This window comes from Eublepharis macularius, chromosome 12 (assembly GCF_028583425.1).
Source record: "Eublepharis macularius isolate TG4126 chromosome 12, MPM_Emac_v1.0, whole genome shotgun sequence".
NCBI lineage: Eukaryota > Metazoa > Chordata > Lepidosauria > Squamata > Eublepharidae > Eublepharis > Eublepharis macularius.
The window spans coordinates 62,763,226-62,788,888 of NC_072801.1; the positions used below are offsets into that span (position 1 = coordinate 62,763,226).

Sequence of the window (25,663 nt, forward strand, 5' to 3'; positions counted from 1 at the left end):
TGATTTCTAATGTCAGATTTATGTATATTTATTCTTTTGCATAGGGACTGACTTGAGATTGCTGAAATGGAGTTCATTCACAAATTCAGAACAATGAACTCCCCTGGATCTGAACAGAAATTTTTAAGATTCTCATCTCACTACAGATGCTAATTCCTGCTTTAATCTAGCTACATTGTACCTTTATATCCTTCCTTTGCTACACCCCTCCCATCTAACCAAGCTGCATTGTACCTTTGCACCCTGATTTCTCCTTTGTAACACCTCATCCAACTTGGGATATAAAGGCTCAGAGATCTCCATTCCTATTTGTGTCTGAAGAAGGGAGCTCTGACTCTTGAAAGCTTTCACCCTGAAAATCTTGTTGGTCTCTTAAGGTGCCACTGGTCTCAAATCCTGCTGTTCCAAAACTGTAATTTCCTTCCCCTTGCCCCACTTGCTCTCTACAATGGTATGGTCCCCAGCAGACTCTACCATGTGATTTAGCCAAATGTGTAGATCTGCCCTAACACTCTCCTTCCTATAAGCCAAGAAACAATGGCTCCCATTTCTGCCTCTTCTGTAATGAACTAGCTCCTAGTCTTGATTTATGGAGCCTTGGCTCTCGGAGCCTGGTAAGTGGTGCAATGCTGTTGCCCAAAGGAGCGAAGGGTCACTGGACAGCCTGTGCCCCGTTCTTTGTTTTAGCTAGCAATGTGTAATGCAAACTGAGCTACCTGCCTATGAGATAAAGATTTAGATCAGGGTGTGGAGGGAGCCATCACTGCTTCTGTCTTACCTCTGTCTAGACTGTCATGAAACTCCCTTCCTCTCTGCACCTGCCTCCCGTCTTGGGGCTTACAGGAGCCCTGCGTCCCTTTTCTTAACTACCAAGCCCACACGGTAGAGCTCCTGAAGTCTTGACTTTCCCTACTTTCTGAACTCACTACGTGAATTACACATTTAAAATACATTTTCACCTGTTTTGCAGTTCAGTAGTGGAATTGCACATGAGCGACTGGCACCAATGGTTTCGCAGCATTTTGCCTTAGTTGCAGCTTTTGCTTTTGGGAAAAGCTGTTTAGGGTGTGAACTTGTATTACCAGCATGGCAAGGTCTCTCTCTGGAAGCACACTTGGCAGAATCAGTTCAAAGAAACCAGTATGTCTCTCAGGTCAGGCTCACGGAAAACCAGTTCTACCAATTTGTGGCAGAAACTTCTGTACTGTTAATTCCTACCGCAGGTAACTTCTCAAACCCACCTCTCCCTTTCTGCCATCCCCAGAACAATTAATTATGTGCTTTAAAAAAAGGAGTTGGAGGGAATGAAGAATGACCATTTGAATGAATAAACATACATGGTGCTTTTTATTATTTATAAAAAGAGGTGGACGCCTTTCTGGAAGCATGGGAAGGAGGGCATGATTAATTATTGAGCCCCTCTTTGGTTCCTTGGTATGGATGCCCGGGAATTATGGAAGTGGGAGGAAGCCAGACTCAGCCCATGGGAGAAAGATCCATTGTGGATCCTGTTTTAATATTATGTCTACACATCTTAGATAGTCACTGTCTGGTGGTAGGGCTGGCTTTCCTTGTCTGGGAGCTGGAGCTGCCACATCTTCCACCCTTGAATCCTAGTATCTTGGCTTTTGCCTCTGGTTTAAAGGAACAAGAATCTATTTCTGTTCTTTCCCTCCTCCTTTTACAAGAATGTGTCATCTATGGGAGATTGCAAGATGATCATGGGCCTTCCAGGTGCCTCTGTTGGTCGAGTGCTTCCTTCATTCTGTTATGGTCTTGTATAACCAAGGAACTAAAGTTACCACTCACCTGGTCGAAGCGGGAGATCCTCCGCTCCCAGTCTCTGTCTCCTGCTACCATTCACCTGGCTGGTGGGAGGGGGGGGGAGTGCAGGGAATGGGCCTAGGAGCACCAGAGTGCTGGGGCCCGATTTTGATCAAATGAGCCTCCCACAGGTGCCTTCTTGGTGCAACAAGGAAGAGCTCCGGAGCACATGAGCACCAGGTAAGCCCCCCGCCCCGTGTGCCCCCCTCACCCCTTCATGACCACCACCCCCATCCCCAGGGTTGGACTCCAGGTGACCTGGCAATCTTACAAGGATCAGAATCCCAGGGCAGTATTAAGCAGATACAAGGTAGTTCTCAATCACTCCCTTTGAGTTGTGGATCAGGTGACAAGTGGAGATAGATTAAACAGGAGGCAAAATATGTTTCCCTCTCTGGGCACCAGGATCAACAGGGACAGTGAGGTAGGTTTAGGCCTCATGGCCTGTTATGCCATCACTTTTTCCACTAGCAATGACTGGCTGGCTTGCATCCTTGAGTGGGAAAAATAAAATGCTTCAACCTGCAGGGTGGGGAACAGCAGAAGAGAAATAAAGGAATGGAGCAGAGAGACGGAAGGGCTGCCACTTTGCTTGCCTCGCTCCCCAACCTGCCAAACACGACAGGCCTTGTGGTGGTATAGCAGCAGGCTCCTCTTAACCACAGTTCATTTCCCTGCTGTGTGTGCAGGTTGTAGCAGATTTGTGTTTAGGATATTTGTCTCCAATTCAGGTCACTGTCTGGCTTGTACCAGCGGAACCGCAAAAGGGCAACTGGTGGTAACAGGGAGATTCATCATACAAATCTACTTTTCAAGTTGGTTGGAAAGAACACGGAGCGTTTATTTTTATTAAAATATATATTAATATAATTAATATAGATACTGAAATTTTTATGAATCGCCTGGGCCATTTACCAGTTAAAAGAAAATCACATCTCAGAGCTACAAAAATGACACCACTAAACTATAATTAGGCCTGCTCAAACAAAATGGTCATTGGTTATTTAATTAATATTTATATTCTGAATCTTCGTCAGAAGAGGCCAAGACAGTTCCTGCATTGTGACTCAGTGTTGTATGGTGGTTACAGCATCGTTCTAGGATCTGGGAGCTATGGGCCCAAATCCCCACCGATATGAAGCTCACTGGGTGAGCTTGAGCCAGTCATGTGCTGACAGCCTAACCTACCTCACAGGGTTGTTGAGAGAGAAAAAATGGAAAGGGGAGAGCCATGAATGCCCCTCTCCCTGAGCTCCTTGGTGAAAAGGCAGAATCAGCCTGCACTAGATAGATTATTCTCTGTTTTAGCTGTTTTTAATTCTGGAAGAAAAATCCATCCAGACCAACCAGGAGACCAGTCTTTCATCTGCTTCCTGGACACTGACACAAGGGAGCCACACAAACCTCCCTCAATGGGGTGGGCATTCCATGTCCTGGGAGCTGTCACTAAAAAGGCCCTGTCTTATGTTGCCGACCACCACACATCAGAAGATGCAGGCCTTTGAGGCTAGGCCTCTGAAGACAACCTGTGTGCACGTGAGGGCTCATATTGGAAAAGGTAAGCTTTAAGGTGTTCCGGCCCCAAGCTCTTAGATGCTTGAAAGGTCAAAACCAGCACCTAGAACTGGACCTGGAAATCTACTAGCAGCCAATATGGTAGATGTTGCAGCACCAGAGTTCCAAGTTCCCTGCTGGACAGCCACATTTTAGATCAGTCCCATCATGTAGAGCACATTGCAGTTGTCCAAAATGAAGCTAACCTGAGCTTGAGTGATTTTAGCCAGATGTTCCTATCGAGGGAGTTGGTAAACTGCCAGCAGCAGCTCACAAAAGGTACCCCCTGGCCACTCACTGCCACCACCGGGTGTAGCTTATGATCTGGGAGCATTATTCATCTTGTCCAAGCCTGGGAGGAACACCTAAACCCCAATCAGGCACCTCTATAACCAGCAGACCTCAAGTCTGGATACATTGTATTGGAATTCATCCAGTCCATCCCTGACCCAAGGTACTGGTCCAGAACTTCAGTTGCTCCTCCAGATTAAGATGGAGGAAGGTGGGGCGGGAAGAGAGGGGGAGATACCATCAGCATATTGATGAACTCTTGTGACAAATCTCTAGAGATTTTGCCCAGCTGCTTTTTGCACATGGGGAAACCAGATGGAGCCTTGCAGCAGCCCGTGACCTAATTGTCCAGTCCCACCTTCTTGGCTCTGCCCTTTAATCCATTCCAAGCAAGGTGGTCTAGAAAGAAACCATGTATGTGGGGTGCCCTGTGTAAATGCTGCTGCTACAGATTCTACTTTTATCTAAATTCAGCAAGCAGGCGCAATTGTTCTCTGACTCCCTTCTGGCTCTGTGATTCTGTTCGGCTGGCTCAGCGCACATTCATCTCATTCATGAGCTGGTTGTTGTAACTATTGGAGAACGAGTGCTGAACTTGATGTTCGGAACATGTTAGACTATCAAACAAAAATGTACTGTGATAACCAGTGCAGATTTATAATGTTTTTAGCGAGCAGATGAATTTTCCAGTTTGTAGGGGAAACAGCTTGGTTAGGCTTGTTTCCACAGCTTGTCCCTGAAGAACCTCGGTTTAGTCGTATGACAGTTTTGTGGAGTTAGTTAGGTGGAGACAGAGTGACTAGTCCCAGACAACTAGGTGAGCTTTCTGCACCGAAGCAGTGTTGTAAAATTTCTTTAAATTTTAAAGCAGGGAGGTGGTGGGGTTTTTTTCTGTCCCCCTCCCCTGGAAAGAAAATGGAAACTTGGGCAGGGGGTGGGGCTGAAACCACGCAGTAGTTTCCTATCAAAGCTGAACTTGTTTTGCTGGATTGGCAACCTATATGCATAAGTTGCACTTTAGTTAGCATGTATAATGTTGTAGTAATCGGCATGTTTATGGAATTAAAAAATGTGAATGCTTTCATTTTTCAGAAGCAAAACTAATATGCCCAGTGATCGAGACAGAAGTGCAGTTTGCACTTTAGCTGGAGTGAAACAGTCTTATACAGTCACAAGAGACAGGATTAGTAGCATATTTGGACATTAAGTTAAATTTTGTAACATTGAACTATTTATTATCATCCACCTTATTACATAAATGTTGCCAGAATTATGCACATTTAAACAACACAGCCTTGAAAATCTTGTTATTTATGGTATGCATAGGAATTGCTATTGTTTAATGATATAGATTATTTTACATAAAGATGATTGTGCTCTACCCTTACCTTGCCTTAAAAAGCATTTCAAAAAATATATATATTTCATAAAAGTTATTTTTTCCAGTGCTTCCCAGAATTTTCTAATGGAAAATGAAGAAAAGTCCAGGGAGGGGGGATGTTTTTCCCAAATGTTTCTGGCATTTCTTTTCAGGCCTTAGCAGTTGTACATCCAAGCAAGGCCCAGCACCGGAGGAAGGCTAAGCCAGGCATCTGTCAGAACCCCAAGAGCAGCGAAGGATAATAACATAATAATGTTCAATTTATATACTGCCCTTCAGGGCAACTTAGTGCTCACTCTGTTTACAAAGTGTGTTATTATTATCCTTGTGACAATCACCCCATGAGGTAGGTGGGGTTGAGAGAACTCTGGAAGACCTGTGACCGACCCAAGGTCATCCGGCTGTCTTCAAGCAGAGAAGCGGGGAATCAAACTCAGTTCTCCAGATTAGAGTCTTGCCGCTCTTAACCACTACACCAAACTGGCTCTACTGCTCCAGCAACGCCACCAGTTCTTCTTTGTGTAGAACATGAGACAATCGTTTGGTGCATCTAGGTTAAGTGGGCCTGCTGGTGGTGACACGCCTGGTACTGACCCAAGCCCAACAACTCCAGCTGCTGGCCCTTTCGATTTTAATTATTGCTATTGCCTTCCAAGGAGCTTGGGGCAGTTTCAAGGGGGAGGGGGGCTTATCCTGTTCTTTTTTTTTTTAAATAAAATTTTATTAAAACTGTAAAACACAACTGTAAACTGTTAAACAATAAGCACACAAATTTAAAAACACAAAGTCAAAGCAAGTAATAAGTAACAAATATACAAAGATTTATAACTCACAAGAAGTCTATGTTAATAATGAGTAGTAATTATACCAAGTAATGCTTATTACAGTATAAGGAATTATAATTGATCTAGTAAAGAGAGGGAATTCTTACAAAGTACACCAGATACTCTATGAAACGAAGAGATATTTTATATATTTGCATATGTATGAAAATTTTTTAGGCCGGGTACAGAGCTGTTATATTCCAGATATTCAAAAAATGGAAACCATTTCTCCATAAAATTAGTTGTTCTTGGGAAGTGTTCTGCTTGATAGATTTTATCATACAACTTTTCCGATATATAAGGGTCCCGATTTTTTTGTTGCCAGTGGTCAACTGAGGGGGTAGCCTTAGATTTCCAAAGTGTGGCTATTGCACTCTTTGCAGCCACCAGTAAGGTGGTTATTAGGTTTCTCCTTAATATGGGAATATGGGTCTGCCAGTTATCCCATTGATCTAACAGGATAATTTCTGGTGCCCGAGGAATTTCATATCCTGTTATGCGCTAGCATTTTCAACATTTTAGGTGAGTTGAACCAAAATCTTTGTTTGGTGTATAACGTATTCTTTTGAACTGTATTAATTTCTAGAGAATCTGGTATTTTACATTGTATTGTTAGTTTATGATAGATTTTTTTTTACTTCCTGTTTTTTGGTGCCGTTCTTCAAGAGATTTGATAGTTTTAAGTAGTTCCAGTTTTTGAGCGTTTCTTTGTTTGTTAATCTGGGCCGATGGAGCAATAGCATGTCCTCTAATTACAACCTTAATGGTGTCCCATAAAATATGGGCTTCGACATCATCAGTTGAATTGTCAGCTATTGTAGTCTCTAATGCTTTTTCAGTTTCTTTAGAAGCCGATTGTGTGGTGAGTAATGTTTTTGGTAAGCACCACATTTTCAGAACTTGCTTTGCATTACCAAGATTAATAGTAATATTAATAGGTGCATGGTCTGAGATTGAGATTGGTTCAATATCTGAATCAACAACTTCCCCAACAAGTGAATCTGAGATTAAAATGTAGTCTATTCTAGTATAGACTCTGAAGCGTGCCGAAAAATACAGTTTTTTTTTCATTTTGATGCAAGTGTCTCCATATATCTACTAATTGATTGTTCTCAATGATAGAGTCTAGGGCTTATCCTGTTCTGATGCTTACAACAAACCTGTGATGTAGGGTAGGTTGAACAGCTGCAACTCTGAATCACAGGAACCGCTCCTAAATCGGACAATATTGCTGGTGTTGTCAAAGATGGAACAAACGCCTTCCAGTCTCCCTTGGCTGCCCAGACAGGATTGTCAAAGGGAAGGAAGCTGAAAATGGGACAATAGTGTGCTGGTTGGTTCTCAGTTGCGAAGGTGCTGTTGTTACGCTCCTTAGCGTGTCCCTAGAGTAAAGGGTAAGGAGAGCAAAACTTAGATTCGCAGGACGGAAGTCATTTTGGGCCGTCCCTGAGTGAGAAGGAATTTGCAGCTTGACCTGTATCAAGATAGCACAAGCGAATCTCAAGTTTAGACGTGAACCTGGTTCATTGCCCAGCTTCTTTGCTCCCTGCCTAACTCATTCTAGTTAGTCACGAGGTCCAGTTCTGGGTGCCTGGACAAACTAGGGGTTCATTTCCTTCCTGGTAACCGGCAGAGTGATGCCCTTCTAAGCCTCTGCTTGGGGTGGCACTGTGAGGTTGTTTGCAATGGCTGAGCGCAGGTTGAGAACCTCTTTATCTGGGAAGGAAGCGGTCCCTAATGAGTCCAGGCAGCCAGCATTCGGATTGGATACTAATGGCAGTTAGTTGAAAAAGGTTTCCACCTTCTGCCTCTGAGCCAGGGGGTGGGAGGGAAGGGAGGAAGTTCCCCAGCATGGCAATTGTTCATGCCTGCCCTGAAGCAATGGAGATTTGTTTGTGACATCTGAATGCAGCCTTGGTGTCCTCCAGTCAAAGTCCAATGTGCTCTCTGTTCCTCCCCCTTAGAACAAGTTTCAAAGCTTTATTTTATTTACTTAAATTCATTATTTGTATCCTGGTTTTCTTCTGCAAAGCAGAATCTGCAAAAAGTGTACTGCCTCCCGCCCCCCCCCCAACAAAAGATCAACAACCCAAAATTATGATACAGTAAGACAAACAAAGAGTTCTGCTGCCTATTGTGTATGCATCTCCCGGCCAGATACTGAAAATTCGACCTCCTAGACTGTCCAAACGCTCCCATACAGTTTTTGCAGGCACAAATTCCAAATTCCAGTTCCTGATGCTTCAGGGAAAGATGCACAGCATGAGGTAGTAGGGCCTTTTCAGGCAGGGGGATGGGCTGTGCAGAGGGTGGAAAGTAGCTTTCGGGGGAACTTTCTTGCCTGGTGGCGGCAGCGGCTTCCTTAGTAGGACTCACTTGCATAGATCTAGTAGCAGCTCACTTGTTTTGAGGTCTGGCTGCCCAGCCATGACCAATGGTCTGTTTCTATTGCAGAAAAGTCGCCTATGAAACATTTTAATATAAGTCGTTCAGTGCCTGTCCTTCCCCTACCACTCGTGATTTGTCCAATTGCTCTCCTCCTTAATGGGAGGGTGAAGGAGAAGCTTTCAGATGCCCACGACAAGAGGGTGGCCTCTCAGCTGCCCCTTATCTGGTGCTTCTCAGCTTAATCTTAACCCCTGGCAGCTCTTGGCGCCTGAAAATAAATCCCCAAAGCCCTTTGAACTTCATGAGGCTTCTGGCTTCCGCGTTGCTGTTTGGAGGCTGGCAATTCCCAGCTGCTTGGTTGTCCAGGGTGAAAGGTGTTCCTGCGGTGTAAGCTGAGATCCCTGGGATCGTGTTATGTGGACTCTTGACTCTCCTGGCCAGCAGAGAGGAGCTCAACAAATTGTAGTTGTATTAGCCTGCCTAAAGGAGTGGCAACACCATGCACTTGACAATGTATCACAATGTTCCTACTCCATGCAGAAGCAATTCAAATGGGAGGGCAGGTCTCCCTGCGGGGACACCCAGTGCTCGTTGCAGAGTATGGGCTGAGCCTGGGGTATCAAGGAAAGGAGTCCTGGAAATTGTGTTTGAGGAGGCACTAGTCATTGGGTGCAAAGCAGCTCCAATGCACAACTGCACAAGCAGTTTTCTTGTTCTAACGTTACGCTAATTTGTTTGCTTTATAATTGGGGAAGGGGGGGGGGAGTGGATCCATGGCAGAGCATCTTCCCTTATGTGCCGAAGGTCGTTTTTATTCCTGGCATCTCCCGCTAAAACAAAGGTAGGTTGTGAGTGTAGGGGAAAGATGTTTCTCTGCCCTGGACAACAGATGTTAGTCAAGAGGGGACATCTTCTCTTGACCTACTTCGATCCACCTTCAGACCTGTTTTTTGTACTGAGAACTGTGCTTATTGCCGCGGTGGACAATATCTGGCTGCAAATTGACAAGGGGAACTACTCCTTGTTGATTTTTATTGTGCCTGTTGGCAGCTTTTGATACTGTCAACCATACTATCTTAACAGAGCATCTGGAAGGCCTAGGAATAAAAGGCTTGGCGTTAAAATGGTTCCCCTCATATCAGACTGACAGAACTCAAAGGGTGGCTGCTGGTGATGGGCCATCATATCAGTGAAACATGACCTGCGGTATCCCTCAGGGATTCATCCTTTCATGGATACTCCTTAATATCCAAGCACATCCTTTGGAGAAGATCATCTGGAGGACTAGGGTTGGCTGTCACCAATATGCATGTGATACCCAACTAGTCATCTCTTTATCCAAATCACCAGAAGTATTGGTCTTGGTGCTAAGTTGGTGCTTGGAAGTGGTGGTCAGGTGGTTGAATCCTAAAACTGAATCCAGGAATGGCAGAGGTGATGCAGGTAGGGAAGGCCAATTGTACAAACCGATCTAAATCGATTGGGTGACAGCCCGCTTCTCTGACTGAGAGCCAAACTACAAGTGACGCCTGACACAGTTGGACACTTGTCAGCTGCCCTCAAGTTTTGATGGGAAATGTAGGCAGCTTGGCGGAATGTTGGACAAGTGACTGTTTAAAAGTCCATTGGACAGCAGTCGGAGAGCCAAGCTGCTAGACCAGGACACCTACATTTCCCATCAAAACTTGAGGGAAGCTGACAAGTGTCCAACTAGTGTCAGGCGTCACTTGTAGTTTTGCTCTTAGTGAAGAGCCTGGGAGTAATACCAGACTCAGCCTCTCTTTAGAAAAGTAAATTGGGGAAGTGGTTAGCAGTGTTGTTTCCAGGACTGCTCTTTTATGGGAAAATTAGCATGCAGTCTGGGTTTAATTAATGCGGATCTTAACCAACTATACCAGAGTCCATCTTCCAGATTACTCATGCAATAAAGAGGCAATGACTAATAAGTATATAAAATGTGTTTACTAGCAGTGTTGCGTATGCCTACAATAATACACACAATCCAAGTACATACAAGAGCTAGGAAATAAAGAGTAGGAAAATAGAGCCGTTTGCATTAGCAGGGAGCCCACTTGAGATCGAAGAAGCGGGGTGATACGTACCTGGTCATGGCGAGAAGCAAAGACGTAGCAGCGAAGCGTGGCGATATCTAATGCCTGCACTAGACACGCAGAGTGACGGTCGGGGTTCAAGAGAGGAATGGCGCGCACCTCGTGGCAGGGAAAGCCTGCTTAAGTACCCGTGGGCCTGTGATCGAGTGAGGTATAAGGCAGTTTCCTATGTTGGTTATAAGGAAACTCTCTGCTTGAGGTTGTGCACTTTCTGTGCTGGGAAAAACTGTGCCCTGTATGAAATGTTTAAAGTTGAGTTGGCCCTAATCATTTATATACTTGCTTCATCAAATCCCACCTTTCTCCCCAAAGTGGCTTACAATCAGTCTTTCTTCATTTTATCCTCGCAACCACCCTGTGAGGAAGGTTAGGCTGAGGGTGTGTCTGGTCCTACTAAAGTTGGGGTGCATGTGAGTGGGTTGGGGAAATAGCTAAAAATACAGGGGGGGGGGGGTTATGTAAATATACTCATCGAAGAGAGACTCAGCTGAGACTTCAGGAAAGCATCTGCAAATCAGAATATGCAGCGCTGGTCTGGATCCTCCAGTGGTGTAAGGTGCTTTCCTGACATTTGCCAATCTTTTGTCAATTCTTGGACTTCCTTTGCCATTTCTTTATTATTGTTTTTAGATCTCACTATAAAGCATACACATGTTTTCAGCACCCATTATCTACGGCATTGTTTTTCCTCCCCCCCCCCCCCCCTGCATGATGTCAGCGTTAGTAAGATGGCATCAACAAGACCCAAAGATTCATGGAACCATCAGAATTACCTTCTTGGATGGTTTGCCCAGAGTTGTGGTTTGCAATAAAAACCATCCTTCTCTGTGGCCTGGCAATTATGGCAGGAAGATGAAACTTGGGCTGTGCCATAAGGGTGGCAACAAAACCCCACCTTTCTCAAGATGACCCACATAAATTCAACAGGCAGATTGAGGAACTTTTACATCTGAAAAAGGAGTTGGGGGTGGCTCAAAAGTACCAAGGAGGTTGTCGTATGTAGCAGGGTTGGGTTTTCAGCTGATCCATATTGTGTTAGTTAATCAGGTGTTGGGCTGGTGGGTACCTGGAATTGTATCGCAGCAGGGAAGCTTGAACTAGATGCCCACTGCATCCTCCTTAGTAGGGTTGCCAGCTCTGGGATGGACAATGGGAAGGAAGGGAGCTCAGCAGGGCTGTGGTGCCATGGAGCCCCACTGTCCAAAGCTACCATTTTCTCCAGGGGAACTGACCGCATATGTCTGGAGATCACGGTAACCCCCGGGGAATTTCAGGTCCGGAGACCAGCAACGCTTCCTCCTAGAGTTGCTCCTTTCCCCAAATGGATACCTTTGTCTGAACTGAAACCATATTTCAAATTCAGGTTGCAAGCCAATGCGTTTAAGATGTCGTCAGTCAAGTCTCTGTAAGACGGCATACAAAAGAAGTGGCATGTATACACATGCTTTACAGAGGATGCTTCATATGAACATTTTGAAGGGGGTCTCCCACCCTTTGGAAGCTGAACGTATGAAGAGGCCTTATGTGGAGCCAGGCTTTGGTTCCATTTTGCTCAAGGGTGTCTCCTGCTGCAGGCAGATCCTCAGGCAGCAAGTGGCCTTTTCTCAGCGCCACCCACTTGAGACTCGTTAACTGGAGGTGTCTCAGGTTGAACCTGGGACCTTCTCCACAAGAAGGATGCCGATCCATGCCCCGCTCCCCAGATAAACTGGTTATAAAGCAGGCAGGTTCTTGCCACTTCCCCTCCAGGAAGCAGGGAAGTAGAATGAGAAGTGAGGGCTAGTGTGGTGTAGTGGTAAGTGTGTTGGACTAGGATCTGGGAGAAACAGGTATGAATCTCCACAGTCACTCTCTCACTGCCTAACTTATCCCACAAGGCTGTTGTGAGGATAAATGGAGGATGGAGAACGATGTTGTAAGCAGCTTTGGGGCTTGTTAGGGAGGAAAGCTGCACATTTATTAACTTCATTTATACCCAACTTTTCTCCCCAGTATGTTGATGTCCTGTTAGCAGACCCCAACGCCTCCTCAATGCTGCCAAAAAACTTCCTAGGTTTCCTTTCAGGGAAGCCATGACAAGTTGACACTGTGATCTTAAAACTGTTTATGCCCCCCTTCCTGGGAATAATGGGGAGCTCTGGAACCAGTCAAGAAATACTCATGGTGCAGGCTATGCTTCACTCTGTCCCATCCAACCTCAGGCCCTGTTTTATTTATGTCATATATAGTCCGCCTTTCTTACTGAGATTCAAGGCAGATTACATAGTGTGAGATTAGTACAATCAGTATCAAGGACATTTCCATAAACAATGCCACGGGGGTAAATAAACACAAGTTTACAAAGATATAGCATTAGCAAGAATCCAATACAGAGTTGAAGGAATGCTGAAACAGAGCATAAGCAATTCTAGGGCTGACATTAGATGACACACAACTACCTAGCAGGATCATGCTTGAAGCACAGGTAGCACATAGGAGCACATACTTAATGCAACAGATAGTACGTAAGGCAACATAGTGGTGAAGTCTATGGTCTCTAAGTCATTAGTGAAGCATCTGAGATCCCCTCCCTACAATATAGCCCTCCTAGCTGAGTAAAAAGCCTTTTTGAGTAATTCAGTTTTGCATCATTTGCCAAAAACCAGGAGAGTGGGGGCTCTCCTGACCTCCTCAGGCAGGCCGTTCCACAGAATAGGGGCCACCACAGAGGATGCATGTTGATAAGCAGCTGTTGATTTTGCTCACGTGCAGGGTGGCACCTGCATGAGACCCTATTCAGATGAGTGACGCTGCCATGGAGGAACATAGGGGGAGAGGTGGTCCTGTAGGTATGTTGTGCCAAGGCCAAGAAGAGCCTTGTATGTGATAGCCGATACCTTGAACTGAACATGATAACTGATAACCAATGGAGTGACTGCAGGATGGGAGTGATAGTCATGCTCCTGTTTGCTCCTGATAAAAGCCAAGCCGCAGCATTTTGCACCGACTGGAGTCTCCTAGTTAACTTAGATGGGAGACCTATGTATAATGCATTACGATAGTCAAGTCTTGATGTTACCATAGCATGGATCCAGGTGGCCAGATTGGCCATGTCAAGGTAGGAAGCCATCTTCCAGGCTAGAGTAAGGTTGTAGAAAGCATTTTTTGTGGCAGCCTTGACTTGTTTTTCTAGTAATAGCACTGGATCCAGTATAACCCCTAGGCTCTTAACCAATTCTACAAGGGTCAGACAAACTCTGTTGGAAGTGGAGAGTACAATGTCCTTCAAGATCTCTGCCTTCCCAACGAGCATCACTTCCATCTTGTCTGGGTTCAATTTAGGGGGAAACTTCAGTCTATCTCAGTTTCACCCTAGAAGGCAGCTTGTATATTCTGTCTAAAGTTGAGAAATATATATAAAACTCCATATGTAAATATCTGCTAAGTGAGGGTCCATGTTATGTATCCGATGAAATGAGTTCTGCTCTCTAAATGCTTATATTGGAATAAAAGCTTATTAGCCTGTAAGCTTCCACTGGGTCCCCGTCTTTTTACTTTTGCTGGAGCATATTAATATGCCCAAGTCTCTTTTTTGTTTGCTTGTTTAAAAAGCATTATTTAGTGCTAAAGCCATGCTAGATGCTTTAGGGAGAGGGCAGGCAGGCACTGCCCAGGCTGCTTTCAGCGTCCATGGCATGGCCTAAACCAATTAAGCTCTCTGGCAATTAGAAGAAGCGGATTAGCTGCTGTTGGCAGTGACAAGAGGGCACAGCTATTTGGAGCCTCAGGCTAAACTTCCTTTCCCTTGGTGCCAGCTCTTCCTTCCTGCTTGCCTGTGTGGTGGTTGCTCAGCTGTTTTTATCTTTTGCCTGTTGCACATGGAATGCCAACAGGAAGCCCGCAGTGGAGAGGACTCCAGTATCCAGGCCACAAGCTCATGTCACAAGCTGCCAGCTTTTCCCAAGGACTTGGCTCAAAGGAAGACATTTTGCAGCAAGGTCCCAAGCTCTGGCAAGATAGCCAGAGAGCCACATGGTCACTCCAGTGCCTGTATACAGGTGCCGAGAGACCCTAGTTTGTTTGTTTTTTTGTTTGCCTCCCGAAAGTTGAAAATGGTGTGACCTATAATTGATTATGGTGTGTGTGCATCTTGTTTCTGTCCCAGTAACATTTTGTCAGGACTAACGGGGCTTGCCACTTTTGCAAGCTGAAAGCCCGACATTTGTTGCAAAGACGTGCCAGACTTCTTGGGCTGCAAATTAGTAACTTACTGCTCCTGTAAAAAGGGTCCTTCAAATAATCAGACAACACACCTGAAAGCATTTTACCTGGGCATGTTTTAAAAACATCAAGGTATGCAAACTGCAGGTGGCAGATGCCACCTTGGAAGAGGCATCTCCTTTCCCACTCTCGCACAAGAAGGAATGCCTCTTCTGCTGCTGTGACAGCAGTATGTGTCACCTGAAAAAGGAAGGATGCGCGTTTCTTCCAAATTAGGATTTTACCCATGTGCAGATTTGACAACATGGTTATTCCTCCATCGTAGAGTTGGTGTAGAATGGTAGCTCAGAGAGTGAGCTTTACACTCGGTGGCCTCACACACACACACACCCCTGTTACCATATGGGGACAGGGATGCAAGGGGCATGGAAAAATTACAGCATGATAAAGTTCATAAAGCGATTTTAATGCTTGAAAGCACCGTCTAAATGCTAAATGCCCTTCGTCAGGATTATTAACTGGGTGACAGTCCTGGTTTTCAGACACCCACAAAAATCTTTGGGGCCTGTCAGTTTTCACATGTTAAATATAGACAATGCATAGGTTATGGTGCATGTCATGGCTCCACCACACACACATCTCCATGATTCCTGCAACTGAAAAACGCCTGTGTTCTGGGGGTGCTTGGGAAATATTTTGTGTGCAGGTAATTTGTAGGGTGGCCCTCTGCAGCAGCTCAGAGTCTCTCTACATGAGACATCTGACGCATGAAGAACACATTTCGGGAGATGCAATGGTAGCTGGGAAGGGTAGTTTAAAAAGATAGAGCTGGCAGCAGGGCAAAAGCTTTGTGATACACTGGAGCTGTGTGAAGGGGCTGTTAAATGCCAGACGGGAAACCTCAGCCCATTGTAACCTCTCCAGGTTCAAGCCCAGCTCTGGAAGGCAGCTCCAGCCCATTTCCATTCCTTGCTGCCCTCTGGTTGTGATCCTACACAGTTTTAGACTGGAGAGGTGAAATTGACAGAGCCTTTGGGGAGGTGAAGATGAAATTAACAAACCCTCTGAGTGATCTCGCCTGCTCTGTCTTTTAAAGACACTTCCCTGCTAACATTGTGTCTCCCTACATTTGTCGAACATGTGCCAAGGCATCTCGTGTAGAGAGACTATCAGACCCTTGAGTAAAAAGCAACACTTACTTCAGAGGCTGGAGGGGGAACATGGCTTAGGTTAGGGTGTGCGCTTTGGGAGCATATTGTCTCCGGTGAAGTTCCCAGCATCTACCGTGAGCAGGTTCTGGGGAAGAGTTTTCTTCGCATGAGGTCCTGGAGAGCTGTTGTTGATCGCTGTGCACTGTATTGAACTGGCTGGACTAATGGGCACAAGGCAGCTTTGTGTGTGTGGAGACAGCTGGATTTTGTATTAGGTGGGAATTTCAAGTATATTTCATCTCTGGCAGCAGCCACCTATCCGTTCTCTTCTGCTCCCCCCAGAGATCACTCGCAGTCTCCTGCCGCGACCCCGCCGCCTACTGCTTTTGCTAAACCCTTTTGGAGGAAAGGGAAACGCCCTGCAATGGTGTCAGACCCACATCTTACCCATGATCACTGAGGCCGACGTCAGCTTCAACTTGATCCAGACAGGTAAGCTCCTGTTGGTAGAAACTGGCCCTAGGGGAAGAGTGCCTGTTTCTTCCTTCTGCACAAAAGAAAGCGCTTAGCTTGCTTTCCAATGAATTGTGTTGAATTCCAAGGCAGTAAATCTCTCTCAGCAGTCATTCGCCGTGATGACTAAACGAAACTTCCATGTTCAAAGGCAGCATACCTCTGTGGCAGACGTGGGGAGACAAACTGCAGGCGAGGGCTGTGGCTTTCATGCTCAGCTCCCTGGAGGCATCTGGCTGGCAACCACTGGCAACAGGCGGCTGCACTCGATGGTCCTCCTTTTGATCAGCCAGGCTCTTCTTTCTTAAGTGAAACCTTGGATTGAAAATGGAGAATGAATGACATTCAGAAATTGGAGCTTCCACCAAAAAACAAAAGTTGATGACCCAAGAGCTGGAGCAGTATGGTGTTCATGACGATGGGTCAGGAAGTCACCGGTTTAAATCTCGCCTCAGTTACCCCGATAGCCTTGGCCAAATAGGTAGTCCTCTCAGCCTCCAGCCCCCCTGCAGTATGGAGGGGGAGTTAATAGCGCTGCCCATTTTGGGAAGCACGGTGATAGTGGGCATAAAACCTTTGTGAGGCTTGAAATGCTCTGTGTAAGGGCAAAAGGACTGTTATAGCTGCACATGGTGGGGAGTTATAACTGCCTTGTTTATAGACTCAGTAGTTTCAGTAACTATACCTACTAGTGAAGTGGCCCTCCACCCCATGCCAGTCCCCAAAACTGTACAATATTGCCACCCACGACCAAAATGAAGGAGTTGGCACATATTCCAGAAACTCCTCAGCTGTACAGAAGAATGACTTTGTAAATCGACTAAAAGAAAAAACAAAACCCAAAAGAAGTTTGATGAGTACTAAAAATGCTCCAGAAAGAACAGAATGCTGAAAGCAGATGAGGGTCAAAAGGGGGGGGGGGATGGGCGGAGGGAAATTAGCCCCCTGAAACTTCTGAACTCTTATAACATCCTGGAGAGGCAGAATTTGGCGGGAGGGGGCAGAAGTTGTTCCTCCAGCCCACATTTCCTCATGAATCCATAGTAATCATATTTATGTGAGTGGGTGTATAATATTTTACTAATGGGTTCACTGCTATTAATAATCATATCTAATTAACAATGGTGCCATCAAATGTGGATCATAACATAGAGAGCTGCTGAAGCGCAGTGGTTAAGTGGATTGGCTGCAAACCACGCTCCACTGGTTCGAATCTCTCTACTGCCATGAGCTCAGCAGGTGGCCTCGGGTAAGCCACTCCTCTCAGCCCTGGCTCCCCAGCTGTATTGCGGGGATAATAATAACACTAGCTTGTTTACTGCTCTTGGTGAGGCACTAGTCTGTCTAGAAGAGCAGTATATAAGCACACTTATTATTATTATTCATACAGTGGAACCAGGGAGAGACAGGGGGATCATGCTACAGGACTGAAGGAAGCCTCCTGTTTGCAGAAAAATATGAAATGTAAAAATAAGTACATTGGCATTAAAAATCCTCCAACTTGTAGAAGCAGCATCCATTTCTTTAAAAAAAAAATATGCCACTGATACTACATGGAGAGATCTTAGCAGCCATTATGAGAGCTGCTGGCAACCCCCAGCCGGCACTGCTGAGGCTTCCAGAATGTAAAAGATAAAAGAGAAGGGCAGGGAGGTAAAACTGGAGAGGGAGGAGCAAAAAAGGGGGAAATGGAAATATGAAGATGGAGGAGAGGGCAGAAAAATGGGATGGGGGAAGAGAGAGAGAGGCGGCCAGAGGGAGAAATAGAACAAGGTGAGTAGGTGTTTGGGAGAGAAGGAAAGGGGGCAGGCTACTGGAGAAGGGAACGATGGAGATGCAAGGGAGAGACAAAAGGTAGGCAGGGGTGAAAGGGGAAACAAGTGGGAGAGGAAATTAAATTCTCCCCGAAGTCCTCACTGGTCCCCCACGTGTATATGGAGTAGTGGAGATGTACATTGGAGCTACAATATTCAATGGCTTTTCCCTTTCTTTTTTCCTCTCCTCCAGAGAGACAGAACCATGCCCGGGAGTTGGTGCAGAGCATCAACTTAGCAGAGTGGGATGGCATCGTGGCCATTTCGGGAGATGGGCTTCTTTACGAGGTATCGTTCCCAAGATGCCAATTGCAAAATAGCAGTCCCTGCCCCCGAGAACCTTCCCTCTTAGGATCCACTTCCCAGCTACCTTGTATCTGGGCCAAGTAACATGCACTTCCCCAGGACTGCTTTGCTGTGAGGAGCACAATCCTGTGGGAGTCATCTTTTTACAAGAAGGAAAGCATCTAGACCTCATGGGTTCAGAGACTTGCTTGAAATTTGATGGCAAAATATAGAAGACTGGCGGTGGTATGGGGGAGAGGCTAGTTGAGGGAAGCCTAAATTTATCATATTTTCAGATGTTGCGTAATTTTCTAAGTAATTTCCCAGTGTTTGGCTCAGATTTTTATGAACAAGATAAAATGAAGTAGAGAAACATGTGTACCGATAGCCATGGCTTTATGTCCACTTAGTGGTTTTCAGAGTTTTTTCCCCCCTCAAGTTCAGGGAACTTTTCCCACATCAGCTATTCTTCCTGGGACCCCTTCCCATCTGCCATAGAAATATTTGGGAATGGAGATGCACACGGATTTTCCGTGCCACCGAGATAGATCAAGATGGGTAGCCGTGTTAGTCTGTCTGTAGCCATAGAAAAGAGCAAGAGTCCAAAATATGTGTCAGGGTATGAGTTTTCATGAGTCATAGCTCACTGTGTGACTCACAAAAGCTCATACCCTAACACAAATTTTGTTAGTCTTACAGGTGCCACTGGACTCACTCTTTCCATACCATCGTTCTACATCAAATGAGAATGAACCTGGTTCGCTATATGGCACTTCCGTGTGTTCATGACCCCCCGTGCTCCCTGGTGGCTGCTTATGGCTGGGGGAGATCAATTTTGGGAGTCCAGGAAGCTTCTCTGCCATTTTTGATCCTGTTCCTAGGAACAGAGAGAGAGAGATCCTGTGCTAGGTACCTTCTAGCCTTGGCTCCCCCTACTGTTTAAAATGAGGTTCTGAATACTTGTCCTTCCTTCCTTCCTTCCTTCCTTCCAGGTTATTAATGGTTTGATGGAACGGCCAGACTGGGAGGAAGCTATTAAAATGCCCATTGGGATTCTCCCCTGTGGGTCTGGAAATGCACTGGCTGGATCCATTAATTGCTGTGCTGGGTAAGTGGAAGGCTGGATTAAATGCTTTGGCTTTTTATTTAGGAAGCGGAGGGGGGGTGCAGTGTCTTAGCCTGTGTTAATTTTAGCTCGGCTTCAGTCAGACCCAATCCAGAACCTGTTTTCTGCTGACAAGACAGAGGGTGATTTTAAGCAGATCACCCTTCTGGTGGGGGGCAGAGGGTAACTTGCAATACCTTTCTGGCCACCAGAGGATGAACCGCTAAAACTCATACTCTGCCCTTCTAGTCCTTTGAGCACTCCCCCCATATACCCTCTTGTCATAAGCCTATGGCAGCAGAACCCCCAGACTCGTAGGGTTGCCATCTCTGCGTAGGGAAATTCCTGGAGATTTGGGAGAGGAGCCTTGGGATGGTGGAGTTTGTGGAGGGAGGGACTTCAGCAGAGTATAATACCAGAAAGTCCACTCTGTGAAGCAACCATTTCTCAAGAACTGATCTCTGTAGTCTGGAAATCAGTTAACTCTGGGAGATATTCAGGCTATACCTGGAGGTAGGCACCCCTACATATATGTAATGTAGCGTGGATGTGCGTGTTGAGTATGCACACAGTCAGGGGTCATTTCCTAGAAAAAGAGCTGCAGGAACTCATTAGCATGACTCATTAGCATATGCCACACCCCTTGACCAGGCCGAAATGGCCTGGATTCGGCTGCTACCGGAGGAGGGAGTATTCCCCCACCTGGCAGTGACCTGATCAGGGCCATTTTGGCCCCAATCCAGGCCGAAAGGGGTCCAAAACGGCTCAAAGGGGCCATTTGGGGCACATTTTGGCCTGGATCAGGCCCCAAACGGCTCAGATCGGGTTGGTGCCAGGCAGGGGAGGGGATCCCCGACAGGCACTGACCCAATCCTGGTGGTTTTGGCGCTGATCCCGGCTGAAACAGGCCCCAAATGGCCAAAAATGGCCATTTTCGGCCCATTTGGACCTGGATCAGTTTCAGCCTGGATCAAGTCAGTGCCGCACAGAGAAGGGTTCCCCCGCTCAGCACCAACCTGATCCCAGCCGTTCTAGCCCTGATCCCAGTGGAAAAGGGGGCCAAAATGGCCATTTGGGGCCTGGTTCAGGGCTGAAATGGACAGAACTGGGTCGGTGCCAGGCGGGGGAGGCTTCCCCCGCCTGGCATTGACCCGATCAGGACGGTTTTGCCCTGATTTGGGCCAAAATGGGCCCGAAATGGCCAAAAATGGCCCTTTGGGGCCTGTTTCAGCCAGGATCAAGGCCTAAACGGCTGGGACGGGGTTGGTGCCGGGTGGGGAAGGCTTCCCCCACCCAGCACTGACCTGATCCGGATGGTTTTGGCCCTGATCTGGGCCATTTCAGCCCCGATCCGGGCTGTTTCAGCCCCAGTGGAGGCCTAAACGGCCCCAAATTTTTCAAAGTCAGGTGTGTGGGGCTACCTGACTGTTGGGGGAACTACCGGAACAGTGTTCTGGTGCATTCCCCCTCCAAATGAGCCCTGCACACAGTGTGTATTTCCTCCTGACTAAGTAAAAACAACTAGTTATCTTACCTTTGGAATTAATGGGTGGGGCTTCCAAGTTGGAAGGTGCCCTTCATAGCAAGTTGTATCATCGCCGTCTGTCACACTAGCAGTTCTTTTACAATTTTCTTTGAATGGTGGGGAAAGGACATCAGTTCAGTAGTTTTTTATCCAGTTCTGTGTTGGTCAAGCTAGCCTGTGTCCGCAGAGATGTGCCCAGCTTGACTGTCTACTCCTTGTAGGACCCAAAGTTCTCTTTGCTATTCATAAGCAAGGCACACACACACATATGTATCCAGATGTTTGTTTCTGCCCAGATATAATTAGTATTACCCCATGCTCACCATCTTTGCAGACAATGTCCCCTGTTTCTTGTACAGTGCACCATTGATACCTTGTTGTATTCTCTTATGCACGCCCCTTCCTGTTTGCTGGGTGAGTGTGGAGATCAGCACGTGCCATTCTGATGCCTTTCTTAACCCATTGGTCAGGTTTGAGCAAGTCATGGGTCAGGAGCTGCTTACCAACTGCACTCTTCTGCTCTGCCATGGGGCAGTCACCCCCTTGGACTTGGTGTCCGTCACAACCTCTTCGGGCTCCCGTTCCTTCTCCTTCTTAAGCGTGGCCTGGGGCTTCATCTCTGACGTGGACATCGAGAGCGAGAAGTATCGGCACATGGGCTCAGCCCGTTTCACCATGGGAACAATGATACGCCTAGCATCCCTCAGCACGTACCGAGGCAGGCTCTCCTACCTGCCTGCTCCAGATGCTGTGGCTCACCGGCCCATCTTGCGTAGTATCACCATGACAGCCAATGGGAGCCTCCCCTTCCAACGCATGCCCCTCCACCGCACAGTCTCTGACATGGGACTCTGTGAGAAACGTCATGCCTTCCCCTTCCAGGGGGTGGAGCCCACTGATGAGTCCGCCCCCTCGCCCAACTCCCCACCACCTTCTTCTGGCTTCCAGCCTTCCAGCTTCAACTTCGAGACCTTGCCCGAGGACTTGGTAGCCGATGGCCAGGGACCAAGGCTGGCAAATCCAACAGTAGCTGCGCCCCGTGTATCTTCTGCCCGGCGTGTGCATGGTCCCCCGGATAACTTCCTGACCCCACTGGACCAGCCGGTGCCCAAGTCGTGGGTGACATTGGAGGACGATTTTGTGTTGATGTTGGCAATCTACCAGACTCACTTGGGTGCCGATTTGTTCACTGCACCCTTTGCCTGCTTTAACGACGGCCTCATCCACCTCTGCTACGTCAAAGCAGGCATCTCCCGGGCTGCTCTGATTCGCCTCTTCTTGGCCATGGAGAAAGGCACTCACTTTGAACAGGAATGCCCCTACCTCGTCCACGTACCTGTCCGCGCCTTCCGCCTGGAACCCCTCACCCGCAAGGGCATCCTCACCATTGATGGTGAGAGGGTGGAATATGGCCCCATTCAGGGACAAATCCATCATAGTATGGCCAACCTAATCACTGGTATCCACCAGGTTAAAATTACTACTTTTTGATGCAGGTTCCCGCCATCTCATTTCCATGGGCACATAACAGATCTGGTCTGACTTGTATTCTTATCTTCTGCCACATTGCTGCAAGAGGGAAGGAGTGTGGTGGGAGAGGTGGTGTTGGAGAGAAGAGCCTCCTAATGTGCAATATACCTTTCAGGCACCAGAGGGAGAACTTCAGGGCCACTCTCTACCTTTCTGGGCCTTTGAGTATGCATGGCAGATACCTCCTTACTGAGCCTATGATAACAGTTCTTGATCCATCCGCCCCCTTTTTCTCTCTCCTACAATCTTCTACTGCTGTCTAAGGTGTGATGTGACCCAGTGGCCTACGGCAGGCAAGTGAGAGCCTCTTCTTCCAGTGCATGCCCTTTCACTGACCTTACCTGCATTGCATAAGCCTAATTTTGCAAGCCTGGCCTGCATTTTCCCTGAAAAGGACTCAGTTTAACTACAGGGAAGGTTTGTGTGAGTTGGGTGGATTGGAGATGTGAAGTCCTTCCCTACCTTTCCCCCCTGCTCACCCCAACCTCCGTGCTGCTTCTCTGCACATTCCTTCTGGTAGTACACAATTCCCACTTTTCAACCTATTGTAATGTTTTTTTGCACCTCTGCATTAGCCCTTCTCACCAGTGATGGGCAGCAGGCTTAAAACACTTCTCTCCCCTGACCAGCTGTGGTTCAATACCATTCCTTTGCCCCTAAGAAACATGAACGTATGGGCCAGTAACAGTACAGGAGCTCAAGCCTCTGGAATCTGTAATCTTTCCGCTACTTCTACAACATTCCTGTTCTGCTCCCCGTGCTTGGAGGGTCACCCCCTGCTACGCTGCATGCCCTTCTTGCCCAAGAGGCTGCCCTCAAATCCTGCCTTGGTTCCCATTTGACAAGGATGGGAACAGAAAGCAAAGCGACATAATGTCTTGGTTAATCCATCATTTGCAAGGAAGGAAACCCCCCCCCACCTCTAAATGAAAGGACCAAGACCTGAAGTGGACATACAAGGTCATCCCTGCCCCCTCCCCCATCATCTGAAACTACTCATTTGCCTCCCTTTTCTGCTGTTAACATATGAGATCCCAGTTGTTTCACCATGGAGATCCACCTTCTTTCTGGAGTTGTGTTGGGTTCTACTGCCCTTCTTTCTAAAGGGGGTCGTCGCCAAGGGTATTTGGAGGAAAGAGGAGGGCTAACTTCTCTGCAACCTGCTAAGGCCGTCTTGAGGTGTTGCTATAGGGGGTGAGGTTCACTCCACCCACGCCCGGAAGCTGATCTTTGCTTTTTTCTTTCTTTCTGGGAATACACTGGATGAATGTAACTAGATATTGCTTGTGCGATAGGGTATGAAGGGTTTAATTTTAACAGGCTGGTTATTTTCTTTCCCCCCCACCATGTGGGGATTAACAAGCAATTAAAATGATCTAATATTGTAATAGATGTGTGCGCGTGACTAAGAAATGTTGCTTTCTGTACACGTTATTTGTTCAACATGAAGATCGGCTTGGCAAGCTGTCTCATCTCTAGTGTGAAAGTGGTAGAACCCGTCTGCCAGCAGTTGGCAAGTAGATAGACCGGCCAATTCACATCAGAGCATAACAGCCCATGGCTAAAACATTCCCCCTCTTTATTCACTAGCTGCCACCAATTTGGTGAAACATGGAGAGAGAGAGAGAGAGAGAGAGAGAGAGAGAGAGAGTGAGTGAGAGAGAGAGAGAGAGAGAGAGTAAGAGTTAAGAACTGGACCGCTGTCTCTGACCAAAGGCCAGAATTTTGCAGCAGTGACCAGCCAGCAGTTGACTTACTGTGTCCTGGGGACAGAGAGACTACTTCTGAAGCTGGGGGTTCCATTTTTAATTATCATGACAAGTATTTATATGAATAGCCAGTAATAAGATTTGTCATTTATGAATGTCTGTAGTTTGTCTTTTTTTTTCCTTAAAAAAAAAAGTCACTGGGTAATTGAGGCCAGGACAGCTAATCTCTAATTGCCAGGGAATCAGTTAGGGTCCAAAGTCTACATTTTTTATCCCAGAAAATGATAGAAGAGTCATGTCTGTAAGGACAATGTCATTTGACCAGTGAACTATGGTTTGCTACTACTTGACCTCACAAGGTCTTAATGATTCCTGCTAGAAATTTAACAAATCCTTGGCGTTCTTGATTGCTATTTCAAGGTCCCCCCCCACTGTGAATGCAGCTACTGCAGAGCAAAATTTATGTACTACGATGCAAAGTAAAGCAGTCCTGTGAGACTGACATATTGCAATAAAGTTCAAAGACCAGGACATTGTTTGATAAGCACAGTTATGACATGAATGATGTGACTGGAACACCCTTCCTAGCCCTTCCCATGGTGCTTCCCTCCACTACAGAATGGAGGATTGCTTTCCTGTCTAGGAAAGAATTCCCTATGGCTGTTGCAACAGAGTATCATCTGGAAGGGCCTGAAAGGAATTATGGAAATAAACAGCAGATTTCTGGGATTTGTTCCAGTTAATGTGAGGTGAAAGTATTGCTGTGCAAAGCAGTAGGTATGACACCAATATTCTCTTTTTGTTTGTCGGCACTTGGTCAAGCAAACTAGTTATGTCCTCTTCGTTCCCCCATCTCATGCTGTTTGCTTTGGGCATGATCGAATCCACATGTAAGAAGAGCTGGTTCCCCCCCAGCCAAGGTATGGTGCCCCCCTGGCACTTTATAGATCTGTTTAGGCAGGCAGAAATAGGGGTGGGGACTGTTCAGCGCCCTGTAGGTCACAACCCACGGCTGGCACATGACTTCATACAAACACCAGTTTGGGATTCTCACTTCCCACACTGTGTGGCAAAGATTCCAGATGGGTAGTCGTGTTACGTGTGGCAGCAAAATAAAACAAGCTTGTACAGTGGCACCTTAAAAACTGGTAAGCTTTCCAGCTGAAGCTTCCGCAGGTCAGCGCTCACTTCACCAGATGCAAGACAAAGTGAGCACTGATCTGTGAAGCTTACGCTGAAATTATTGTTGCTAGTCTTTAAGGTGTGACAGGACACTCCCGTTTTATTTTCCTGTTATCTCTCTGCTCTCGCCTTTAGATTTACATATTTGTGGTAAACATCACAGGCTGTGTTCTAGGAAGTGTCCTTGTTCTGCATTTGTTGTTTGTTGCAGTTTTTCAAAAGGCATTTTTGTAGCACTATTTCAGATTTGTACAGTCTAACTTCTATGACTGTAGC

At 46.6% G+C, this 25,663-nt stretch overlaps 1 protein-coding gene across 1 annotated transcript in view; it reads left to right on the plus strand.

Annotated features, from left to right (window-relative positions):
- Positions 1–25,663, plus strand: part of SPHK2 (sphingosine kinase 2) — a 28,274-nt gene extending 2,611 nt beyond the window's left edge. The window contains exons 3-6 of the mRNA XM_054995014.1: positions 16,067–16,216; positions 18,245–18,339; positions 19,329–19,444; positions 21,437–25,663. Coding sequence (XP_054850989.1) covers positions 16,067–16,216; positions 18,245–18,339; positions 19,329–19,444; positions 21,437–22,457 — 1,382 coding nt within the window. The 3' untranslated portion in view covers positions 22,458–25,663. The remainder of the gene's footprint in view (positions 1–16,066; positions 16,217–18,244; positions 18,340–19,328; positions 19,445–21,436) is intronic.